Source organism: Triturus cristatus, chromosome 6 (genome assembly GCF_964204655.1).
Source record: "Triturus cristatus chromosome 6, aTriCri1.1, whole genome shotgun sequence".
Taxonomy (NCBI): domain Eukaryota; kingdom Metazoa; phylum Chordata; class Amphibia; order Caudata; family Salamandridae; genus Triturus; species Triturus cristatus.
This window is the reverse complement of record NC_140589.1, coordinates 813,581,898-813,594,363: the sequence shown is the minus strand read 5'-3', so window position 1 is coordinate 813,594,363 and position 12,466 is coordinate 813,581,898. Positions and strand designations below refer to the sequence as shown.

At 46.8% G+C, this 12,466-nt stretch overlaps 1 protein-coding gene across 4 annotated transcripts in view; it reads left to right on the top strand.

Annotated features, from left to right (window-relative positions):
• Positions 1 to 12,466, top strand: part of SDCCAG8 (SHH signaling and ciliogenesis regulator SDCCAG8) — a 1,515,443-nt gene that overhangs the window by 888,864 nt on the left and 614,113 nt on the right. For all 4 annotated transcript variants that reach the window (XM_085611405.1, XM_085611403.1, XM_085611406.1 and 1 more), the window contains exon 15: positions 6,478 to 6,586. In XM_085611405.1, coding sequence (XP_085467531.1) covers positions 6,478 to 6,586 — 109 coding nt within the window. The remainder of the gene's footprint in view (positions 1 to 6,477; positions 6,587 to 12,466) is intronic.

Genomic DNA, 12,466 nt, shown 5'->3' with positions numbered 1-12,466 from the left:
AGCAAAAGAGCAAGAAGTTAAAGAGAGCTTCAACTCACCACGTCCGTCGAAGTCATCCGATGAGAAGAGGGAGCGTCGAGACTTGCCTCTGCCATTGAGCCTGAGCGGTCTCCGCGTAGCCCGAGTTTCTGGGAGCCGGAGTGACCCCACCCAACTCTGCAAATTTTATGAAGCCATGCACCTCATATGCGGCTGGAGCACCTTCGGGCCCTGTGAATTCGGAAGGGGCCCCTACTGGTCTTCCGCTGGAAGGTTCGCCCTCGGCGTCATTTGGACCCATGGAACCGGACTGCTGCCGGTCGAGACACCTTGATCTTCCCTGGCACCGGGCCCGCTGTCGACGGCACTGCCCCCATTTACATCCTGGACTTCGACATGGAGCCGGCTGGGCATCGTCCGGCACCGACTGGAGCCATTCCCTCCAGACTGGAGCCCCAGCCATATTCTTATGGGCTGAGACTTGGGTAAGAGGGAGGGGCCACTGGACCTTATGAATACCAGTCCCTAGATCTAAATGAGGCTCTTGGTGTGAGGAATTGGCGTAAGCCAGGTGCCTGGATATCTCCGCAGATGCTGGCTATTTCTCTCCTTCTACCGAGGTTATGGAGAAGGGAGCTTCATTTGATATGGTGGTGAGGAGGGTGGCCAAGGTCCAAGAACTTAACCTGCCCTGTGTTGCAATCAAGACTAACTTCTTGACTTCAGTGACCTGCTTCTCCCATTTAATGCAGCCCTTATGGACGTCCTGCTTGGGGCCTGATCTAAGCCCTAGCAGAGGCTCCTATGAACAGGACAATTGCCCGTTGCCATTGCCCCGCCCCACGGTACCCCGATTTCCTCACCCAACACCCTACCCCGGAGATCTTGGTGGTCCAAGCCTTCACCTCCTGAGTAAATCCTGGCACATTCCCTACCACCCAACCAGAAAGGGAATTCGAATTGCTGGACACCTTGGGCAAGAATATGTTTTCCTCAACCAACCTGGCACTGCAGTCTGTGAACTCTGTGTGCCTTTTGGGCTGTTTTTCCCATTCACTCTGGGATTCAATTGTGTATGCTTGGTCCATAGTCCCGGGCTATGCTCTCCCAAGCTATGACTGATGGGAGAGATGCCGCTAAGTTCACAATCAAATGTAGGTTGGACACAACAAACTTTCTAGGCAGAGCAGTTTCTTCATCGATGGCCTTACGGTGCCACAGCTGGCTGAGGATGATTGGCTTTTCAGGGGATTTCCAAGCTTTGCTTATGGACATGCCCTTCGATGGCTCCTGTCTCTTCGGAGAAAAGGCAGACTCAGGGCTGGAGTGCTTCAAAGGCAGCAGAGCTAAGGCAGATCCATGGGCCTTTCCATGACCATTGCCAAATCCAGTCTGCCATTCACTACTTTCGTGGCTACAGAAGTAATTTCCAACCGCGTCTATACCCGCCTAGCCACCAAGGCACCAAAGCTTCCCAGCCCATGCGTGGCTGAGGATGCTGTACACACAGACTCATTGGGTCAGGCAGTCAAAGGTCAGGGCAGTTCACCCCTCCCCCGGGCCGAAGCAGCCTCCAAATCTCTTCAGTTTGGCCTCCAACCATCATGGGCAACCAGTGGGAGGCAGGATACGCCGTCATCTGCCCCACTGGAGGCCGATAACATCAAACCGCTGGGTTTCCTAGATTGTCTGCAGAGGCTACTACCTCCTCTTCCTGACCACCCCTCCACCCATGCCACTCATTTACAATAGGGTGACGGAGGACCATCTATCCTTACTCCTCCAGGAAGTGGTTTCTCTCTTGGCCAAGGGAGCCATATAGAGGGTGCTGGCATCAAAAGTAGGTCCTGGTTGCTATTCCTGCTGCTTTGTGGTGCCCAATAAGGACAGACACCGTTGTAGTATCCTAGACCTGTGCTTCTCAATTTCTTCTTGAAAAAGGAGAGATTCAGAATGCTCACACTTGCTCAAGTCCTGTCTGCCCTGGACCCGGGAGGCTGGATGGTCACATTGGACATGCAGGACGCATACTTACACATCCGCATCCTGCCTGTCCACAGACGTTACCTGCGGTTCACTCTAGGTCACAAACACTTTCAGTTCACCATGCTCCCCTTTTGCCTTACATGTACCCCTCGGATGTTCACTAAGGTGATGGCGGTGGATGCAAATCATTTACAGAGATCAGGGGTACCAGTCTTCCCCTATATCGATGACTGTCTGTTGAATATGGGCTTGTCCCATGCAGTCATCTCCCTCCTCCAAACTATGGCAGACCTCCTGCACACGCTGGGGTTCACTATGAAACCGAACACCTGACCCCCTTCTCTTTCTCTTTCATTGGAGTTGTTCTGGATACAGTGGACTTTCATGGCTATCCTCCCGAACGGTGAGTCCAGGAAATTCAAAGTGCAATACCAATGTTTCATCCTCTATCCTGGATAACGGAGAAATTTACTCTGAGGTTGCTGGGCCTCATGGCCTCCCGCAACCTGCTTGTGACACATGCCCACTGGTATATGCGGTCTCTACAGTGGGACCTGAAGTTCCAATGGGCACAGCATCAGGGTAATCTCTCTGACCTGGTCCTGCCTTGGAGGGAAATCCAGACAATCTACAGTGGTGGCTCACGAGCTGCGATTGGGTCAGAAGCACATTTCTCTCCCTTCCCCAACCAGATCTCTTAGTAGTGACAGATGCGTCACTTCTGGGATGGGGCAGCCATGTGGGAGAGGTGGAGATCCTAGAACTCTGGTCTCCGGCAGAATCTGGTCTCCAAATTAACATGCTGGAACTCTGGGCAATCCGACTGGCATTGAAAGCCTTTCTACCCTCCATCAAGGGAAGGGTAGTGCAGATGTTCATGGACAACACCACCGCCATGTGCTATTGTAACAAAAAGGTCGGGTGGGGTCGTTGACCCTTTGTAAAGAGGCACTGCGTCTCTGGACAGGGCTGGAACGTCTGGACATTTCCATGGGGGTTCAACACCTGGCAGGATCTCTAAACAGCAGAGCGAACAAACTCAGCCGAAGATGCGTAGTGGATCACAAATGATGTCTTCATCCAGAGATGCTGCAAGGTCTCTTTCGACAGTGGGCAAAACCTTCTTTAGATCTGTTTGCCACTGCAGAGAACCCCCAATGTCAGTAGTTCTGCTGGCTAGAGTTTCCAAGGTGGCTCTCGCTCTGAAACGCTTTTCGTCTTAAGTGGAGCTCAGGCCAACTGTATGCCTTTCCAACCATACCGCTCCTTCCCAGAGTGCTCAAGATGATCAGGAACGACCGGGCCCAAGTCATCCTTGTGGCTCCGTTCTGGGCTTGGAGAGTCTGGTACCCCGAGCCGCTGGACATAGCCATTGGTCTTCTGTGATCAGGCTGCTCCTTCAACAGGATCTTTTTTCACAGCAGCAGACGAAGGTTCTCCACCCGAACCTGTCAGCGCTCCTCCTTAATGCGTGGAGATTGAGCTTTGAATGTTGACAGCTTTCAATCTTCCACCCGACATCTGTAATGTCATCTTGGCAGCCAGGAGTCCTTCCACCAAGATTGTATATGCGTGCCATTGGAGCAAGTTTATTACGTGTGCAAAAAAAAGGTTGACCCTCTTTCTGCCCCCTTTCTTATTCTTACCCAGGAGTGCTCTGCTTTGGGCACCTTAAAGGCTATCTTTCTTCTATCTCTGCATTTCTGCGTTTGCCTGATCAGCAGTCCCTTTTTTTTTTAAGTCCACTATTGTACATGATTTTCTGAAAGGTCTCCAGCACTTAATCCCACCTTAACCCTTCATCATGCCAAAGTCGGACCTAAATTTAGTTTTGACTTTCCTGGTGTGCTCTCCTTTCGAGACACTAAACAATTGTCCTATCAGGCTTCTTGCTACCAAAACAGCCTTTCTAGTGGCAATAACATCTGCCTGTAGAGTCAGTGAGCTCCAGGCTTTGTCATCTAAGCCTCGGTACCACAACATCTTCCCAGATAAGCTGGTCCTTCGCACCAGGACTTCCTTCTTACCAAAAGCGATTGCTCCCTTTCATGTAAGCCATCTCTCTACCCTTTTACGCTCCGTCTCATCCCTCTGAAGAAGATGAGAGGCTCCACTAGCTGGACCTAAAAAGAACTTGTCATTCTACCTTGACCGCTCACAAGAGTTCCAGGTGGATGAACAACTCTTTGTGGGGTATGTCAGAGCCCTGAAAGAGAAGGCACTACAGAAATGCACCATCTCCCGATGGATCGTGCTCTGTATCAAAATCTGCAACTCATTGCCAGGAAGCAACCCCCTGAGGGTTTGCATGCTCATTCCACCAGAGCCAAGGCAGCGACTGCTGCATTAGCACTTGGAGTTCCGGTCCTGGACATCTGCCAGGCAGCAATGTGGGCATCTCTGCACACATTTACCAAGTACTAGTGCCTGGGCAGCCAGGTCCGTCGGGATGGGCTCTTTGCCCGTTTGGACCTGGAGGACTTTTTGGCGTGAGATTATTTCGAAGTTCCCCTCTGGGGAGGTATTGCTTGGTTATCTATTTTAAGGTAAGAAATCTGTAGCGAGAAGTCTCTATTACATGAATGTGTTACTTACCTTAGATAATACCTTAACTGGTAGAGACTCTAGCTGCAGATTCCTTAATGGCTGACCATCCTCCCTGGTCTGTGAACAGATTTTTAGGGACGGGGTATTTCCCTTTCAGGGCCCTAGTTTTCCACACCAGTGGTCAGTGTTCTTCGTGGCTTTGCACTCCCGGTGTGGAAAGTCGTGAAGACAAACTGACGTCCGCATGCTAGGTTGGCACCTATATAGGCACTGGGCAAGTCACTTCAGGCATGGATGCTGACGCAGCCAAACAATGCCACCTACCTGCATGCTGGGGGAACTGCTAAAAAAAAAATCCTGGTCCTGTCTGACACCTGGCCATAATCCTGTGGTAAGGATTCTGTGGCTAGATCGAGTTTCTACCAAATAAGGCATTACCAAAGGTAAGGAACTTATTCTGTGTGCTACAAAGAGAAGAAACAATGTCCAACGTAGACACTTGAAGTTGTTGCTATAGGATGAGTTCCTGGAGGGCTTTAATACAGAACAGGGCCCTCCAGATGTTTAATTACAAAATATGTGGTGTGCCTAACTACGTCGCAGATTCAAGCAGGGACATTGTCAATTGGCCACCATGGTGTAGAGTGGAAGGGCATAGAGTGGAGTAGTGTAGTGTGGAGTATGCATGGTGTGGTAGCACCAATAACGTGGAAATGTCATCATCTACTGTATTGATATGCTTTGATCGTATTCAAATATTTGTTTCTACCACACTTCAGAATTACAAAAAAAAAGTGCTTCATTTGTATCTTCCTAATTCTGATATATTCCGAAATTAATTTTTGTTGTGTGCTAGAAAAAATAACACACTACACCTTCTTCTCTAAAAGTGAACACCAAGCTACCTCACAAGGCAGAACCTGACATTAGACCTCTGTCTTTGAATTCACAGCAAATGTCACAATATAATAACAAGATTTAAAGGCCTGTTTATAGAAAACGGGCACTCGGAAGGATATAGTAAACAAAAGTGCTCACATGAGGGAGGAACTCAAGCAGGACAGCTAGAGCAAATAAAGCCAGCAGATAGAAACCAAGCGACTGAGTTACAAACGACAAAGCCAACGGTAAGCAATGGGCGAAATGCATTCCCAAGGAAGGTTTCAGAATGCTCACAAGACATCCTAAGCAAATCAGACAGACTTAAAAATATGTATAATGCAGATTGAGCTGCTAGCTGGCTGGATGAGACAACTTGTCCTAAAGATAATGTTCTCACTGATAATCTATTGAACCGATTTGGAAAATAAGATAAAATGTGCATTTACTTAGAACCGTCCCAGCAGCAGTAACTGCGCCCCCACCCTTTGTTTGCAGCCTCTGTATTTCTTTCTTCACCTCGGGTCCCTGAAAGCGCACCATTTTTACTTGAAATAAATGGAAAAACAGCTAATTAGGGGTGTTATGTAAATGGCATATGCGACTACCAGGAATCACTTTCGCATTTTGTATCACTTGCGAAGAGACAAGCCTGTGACTTGGCAACATTGCAACACTGCCGCGCGGAAGACTCTGGCGCCGAAGGGAGAGTGGCAGCTGTACACTAGCCCGGGCCTGCCGTCTCTGGAAGATTCCACCGCGGCGTCGCATCCAGCCCCGGGGGCGCCACTTGCTCACCTTCCGGGCAGATGTTGCCTCGTTACAGCTTGGCTTCTGGGGAGACACACCAGAAACCATTTAAGAAGGAATATTTATATATGTACCAATCCATGAGTGTTTGAATGGGTCGTCAAGATCATTATAACTGCCCTATATTTGTGGAAGTTAGGCGCAGCGAGGTTTACGAAATACCTGGGGTAGTTAGGAAAGGCGATGGAAAAAAGGGTACGAAAAAAAAAACAATTGGGGATTTAGGTTTTTTTTCCGAAGTTGTTAAAACGTGGTTCTTTTTTTATGTATTTTCAGTAAATGAATTAGATTCGCTGCTGACGTCACAAAACGCCTTCATAGCAAAACTAAAAGAGGAATGCCAAACACTCGCTGTAAAGCTAGAAGAAGTTACTGAAAAAAACAGGCAAGTGACATCGTCTGAAACATTAAATACTTATTTTTTGTAACATACATCCTACTGGGTAGTTTCTATATGGCATGTACCTTTTATTTTAGATTGAAGACTTTTGTGCTAATTTAAGCGTGTGTATAGAACACATGAACCTTATACAAATATGGATACGAATATGTGTACAGGTAACAATTGCATCGTCATGACCAGTCATGGATCCGAGGACAGTGTAAACTTCACTTTCGGACCGTGCAGTGTGAACACATCTAATTCTTTCTGGCGTCATACATACATACATGCCAATAGACCCGATTCAGGCGAGAGACTTCCGATTTTATTTAAGATAAAATGCTTTATTTTAGGTGTCTCCCTCCTAAAACGGCTTCTGCCTCAATACAAGGCAGAGTGGAGAAACTTCCCGCGATTTCGTTTTCAAAATCTCCCACTTCCCAGTTTGACAATGTTGGCATGTACAGTCAGGGGCGTAGGAGACACTAAAATTCTGGGGGGGACAGGGACAACCTTGTGCACTTTCCAGTGACCCTATACAAATCACCGCCCGTAAAACAAATACAATTGCATACTTTCGAAGTGAAATATTGAGAAAAGCAGGCATGTAGTCACAGTTTGCATGTATGCTTTATTGTTATTTACATTCATATAGTAATGAGACCAAATGTTTAAAAAAACATATATATGAATCTTGCATCTTAATGCACAAAGCAAACAAAGGCCGCTGACTTAGGGTGGGGGCATCGTGTTTGCAAGTGCATTATGGTTTGAAAAGTACCTGCTGCTGCATTCCTGGTCTCCAGCAATTTTCAGGCAACAATAAAAATGTGAAGATAACTTTGGTGATTAATGTTCTTTTTTTTAGAGAGATCGAAGGCTTGTCTAGTGAAAGTTTTAATTCAAAAAGTCAGTGAGTTACTGCTTTTGTCTGAGATATTCTTTTGGTATTTGAAGTTTATAAGTTAAAATCCTAACATTGAACAGTGAGCTATTAACCGACATCAAAGAGCTGCATAAAAACTTCAATGTATAGATTAGAACGTTATGATTTTTCCCCAGTCTTTCCCTATCCTAATGTTGGAAAATGGGTTCATTAGGATAGAAATCAATTCTGATTATTGAAGAGAAGCCCCCAACCATGGTGTTATGTTTTACATTCTTAGTTTGTGTTTCTCTAGTGTTGCAAAGCCGCCCTGGGCACTCCCCAACTTTTTGCTGACTGGTACTGGTGGTACCTGACTGACTGACCCTGGCCTCTGCCTAAACAGCCAGTGCTATTCTGAAAGAGGCACTTAAAAATACAGTGAAAACACCTACATACACTAGGGTGCACTATGGGTTAGGGTACCCCTATGCTTGGCATGACCTCTCCTATAAGGCCCTAGTACATAATAGGGCAGGGGGATTAGAACTACTTTTAAGTCCCTAGAATATAATAAGGCATGGCAGTTTAGAGGCCAGCAGCCCTTTCTGCGCTTGCATGTGTGCACTGCTGAAGCCTGAGGTCAGTTTAAAAGTAGCCCTGTGTAATAGGGCTGCTTTTAAAATGCAAATTGTGCCCAAACTCGACTTTTGAGTTTGGGGAACTTACAAATTGATCAACTACAATGTTGGGGCAAAATTAAGTGGAAAAATGTTTTTCACTTAACTATGGCTGTATCATATTTGCCACATAATACATCATCTGCTGCATAATCTAACGATTTCCTCCAAAACAATTTTGTTGCTCAAACGGATCCCAAATTACTAAAAGAAATGTGACTTGTGTTGCTGTGAAGTTTAGGGTCCTTTGCAAAGGTTAGTAAAGAAAACAATTCCTAAGAAAACAATTGGTCTCAGACACTCCTAATGACACTCAAATTAATACCTGTAGGAGAGTGTAGTATGCAATCAATTCATACAACCGAAAATGTATAATGTAAAGGCACATTCAACAGGGAAATCTCATAGATAAGAGGCCAACCAAAGTCAATTAAATTGCAAACATCAATTTATTTCCCGCTGAATCATATTCATAAAATGCAAACTTAGGGGCTGACTACGATGGCAGGCGGACTTCAGTACCACCGCCATCAAATCGGGGAATGGGACCGCTGGCCTTCAAGGTGGAGGCCCCACGATAGGCATTACAATGCGACTGCCACTACGGTGTTCACAGTGGCTATCTTTTACATTGCAACAGGTGCTGCTGGCTGCATCATCAGCCGCAAAGGAAAAAAAAAAGGAACATGTTAAATATATTGGTGCCTGCCACATGGTGCAGTGATATGTTGTGGGGCATCATAGATGCCCCCCAGGACCCATGTCTGGGGACCAGGGGTAAAGGGGCCTGCTACGGGCCCCCAATGTCCCTTTCGCCAGCATTTCCATGGCAGGTGAACCGCCATTGATAAGCTGGCGGGTAAGGGACATCGTAATCCCTGCTGCGGTGCATGGTAGGCACCACCAGCATTGTAGGAACCACGAGCCCCTCCACCACACCGGCGGGCTCAAGAAGCCCGTCGGGTGCGTGGTGGTTGGTCTTTCCGACCGCCAGGTAACCACCCGCCATTGTAATATGGCGGGCTGTGATGCAGTCACCAATGGCGGTGGGACCGCCACCGACGGGGTGACGTGGCGGTCCCACTGCCATTATAATCACCCCCTAAGTTTGGTGTGCATGCAAATCCTACATTGCCAACCCCTGGCAAGTTGCACTGCTAGTGCTGGAAGCGGCCCAATGGAGGTACCAATGGGTGAGGTGGACTGGCCTCAAGGGTTTTGTGACCTCAGTGACATATTCACTGTCGAGCTAGGATGTGCTTCTTCATATGCCTGCCCGTAAGACTGGAAGTGAACTGCAGTATGGATTGTGGTGGACAGGTCCACCTGCGGGTGCTAAGACACCTGGGCTTCTAAGGTCTATCGGGCCTTCTAAGGTGTAGCATCGGAATAAGCTCTGTCAGGAGTGTGGTATGGTGAACTGGTCATGAAGGTCTGAACATGGTTCTCCAGTTCCAAATTCATCAGCTCTGGCTATAGTGCCACATCCTCTCCCCCACTGCACACCATACTGCCCTACTGAGAGAAACTCGCACGGCCTTCAGCACAACTCAATTGTGCTGCGACTAAATTCAAATTATGCACTAGACAACAGTAAAATGCTGCCTGAAAAAAAATGAATAACACCCTGGAAAAAGCAAACACTCATTGGGAATGCAAGAATAAGCAAAGCATGTGAACTGTAATCAGAAAAAAACATGGTTACCTTAACGGTTTTAAACTCATTATTCAGAAATCAGTAAGTGGTTTTGCCTGAAAAGTTCAAAACATGGCAACAGGACCAGGAAGGGACCCCTTTCAATGTCCATTGCTTATATCCTTTCAAAATGTATGCAGTTTGGTTTAAAAAAGACCACATCCCCAAACACAGAGCCGCATTTTATAAGCTAAAATAATTAAAAAGTTGGAAACGATCATATTAAACGTTTCCACTCTACCCATCAACCAGGTATTGCAGTCCCTTTAGGAATGGCGCACTTACCCACCCTGGGAAAACAATGTTGTTCAAAGAAAGAAGATAAAAAGAAAGTAGCGCTTTCACTGGCAAACTCTGTAAAGTGGCGCTAATATGTGTGGGTGTAAATAACAGTCTGGCCTGTCTGCTGTCCACTCTATATTGCTTTATTTAGGTATTTAACTATTTTTTCTCTCCATTCCGAGGTTTTTCTTTTCAATAGAAAACGGTCAGAAAATGAGGACATTTACAGCCAAAGTGTTCAGCCTTTTTTGGATCACCTTCACAGGGGAACAAATAAAGAAAAGGAGAGGCAAGAGAGAGTACCTCAAGAGCTGCCTCTTGAAATCAGCACGTAAGCAGGAACGAGACAGAGACAGAAAGAGATGGAGGAATAAAGAGAGGAGGGCAGCCGCCAGAGGCAGATCAGGAGTAGTGGACACGGTCCTTGCCATGAAGGAAAAGAGACAGCGTTTATTTTTTCTCCGTTCTCTGCCCTACCCAGAACGGCTGAGCCTTCCTGCAGCATAACAAAAGGCAGAGGGCGGGAGGCCTCTGACTCCAGGCAGGTCAAGTGCAGGGCCATTAGGTAGCGCTTTCGCGCGCTGATGGGCCTGCGAATAACAGAAGGGAGAGGGGAAATTCCTTTGTCCCCTCGTCCCCCCCACCCTTGTCCCCCGTGTCCCCCCCACTCCAAAATCTGGGGGGGATATATCCCCCGCGTCCCCCACACTTCCTACGCCCATGTGTACAGTGTCATCCTTGCAGAGCCTTATTTAAACTTCTCACCATACTGTCTATTGTCAGCATGCTGGATGTAAGTGTGGACTCCATCCTTTCCCACGCCGTTCCTTCCAGCTGTTAACCATTGTTTTCAATTAGAAATCTCAGGGAACTGCCCCCCCCCCCTTTTTTTGTTTTGCATATTTATATAGCGCAAACTCAACCCGAAGGTGTTGGAGCACTCTGCATGAGCACCGGTTACGTTACACATTCAGGCACGGGGAGATTAAGTTATTTGCCGAGAATCACAGGATGTGGACGCGACCCCGAGGCTTGAACCCTGGTTTCCTGCACCAAAGTTGGTAGTCTAGCCGACAGACCACATACTCTCCCCAGTGAAACACATTCCGAACTTAAGGATTTTTTTTAGGGCTTGTGCTAGCCAACTCCTTTTGATATAACATCTTTTCATATATTAGCTTTCAGCCAGCCCTCTTCCTCCATTGGTCTATTTCTGTGTAAATCACATATCTATTTCCGCCCAGTATAGTATACAGCATGGAGCACTTGATCCGTTTTCTTCAGCCATTGGCTGATTTCACTGTGAATGATGGGATTTTTCTCTTTCACAAGCCAAGGAGCAGATCCTTGCACAAAGTAGGTCCGTTCAGTAGCACAGCCTAATATGGTAATGTGTGCTCTTTGAGATGTATTCCCAGACGTGGGACCCGTGCTCACTACGCCACTGGAGTCAAGCTATCCTGGCTGATGACGGCTGATAGCCAGAAACCGGTCCTAGGATGCTTGATTCCGGTCCAGGGAAGACATGGCTTGGCAGTTCGGGCTGGACTGTTCCCATGAGGCACAGGGTCAAGACTGATTTGCATATGGCCATGTCTAAACTGGGGTGGTGTAGTGGGCAAAAGAACGATGGATTTAACCCAGATCTCTTGACTGGGGGAGAATGTCTGCATTGTCAGCATTCCGTCCATCAATTGTTTGTTGTAACTCTTTGAGATGTAAACAATGTTTTTGCTTTTAGGTAATGTTATGTAATGTTTAACCCCTTCGCTGCTAGGCCTTTTCCCTCCCTGTGCTAAGCCTTTTTTTTGGCCATTTGGGGTAGTGCGCGCTTAGGCCCCTGTAACTTTTTGACCACATAAGGTATCCACGCCAAATTTGCGTCCTTTTCTTCTAACATCATGGGGATTGTAAAGGTACCCAGGGTTTGTGGATTCCCCTGGAGGGTTCCCAGAAATTAGCCAAAATACAGCAACATTTTGTTTTTTTTGGGGGGAAAATTGGAAAAACGGGCTGCAAATGAAAGCGTCTGGGTTTTTCTCTGCAAATGGTATCAAAAAAGGGTTTGTGGGGCTGATATCACCACTTTCCCAGCTTTTAGGGAATGACAGACTTTTGTCAGAAAACCAACATTTTTTACACAGTTTTGGCATTTTTCTGGGACTTAGCCTATTTTTGCTATTTTTTGTGCTTTCAACCTCCTTCCAGTTAATGGTAGAAATGGGTATGAAAGCAATAATGGATCCTGGAAAGCTACACATTTTAGAAACGTAGATAAAATTCTGAATTCAGCAAGGGGTCATTTGTGTAGATCCATCAAGTTTTCTTTATAGAAACTAACAGTTAAAATTGGGAAAAAT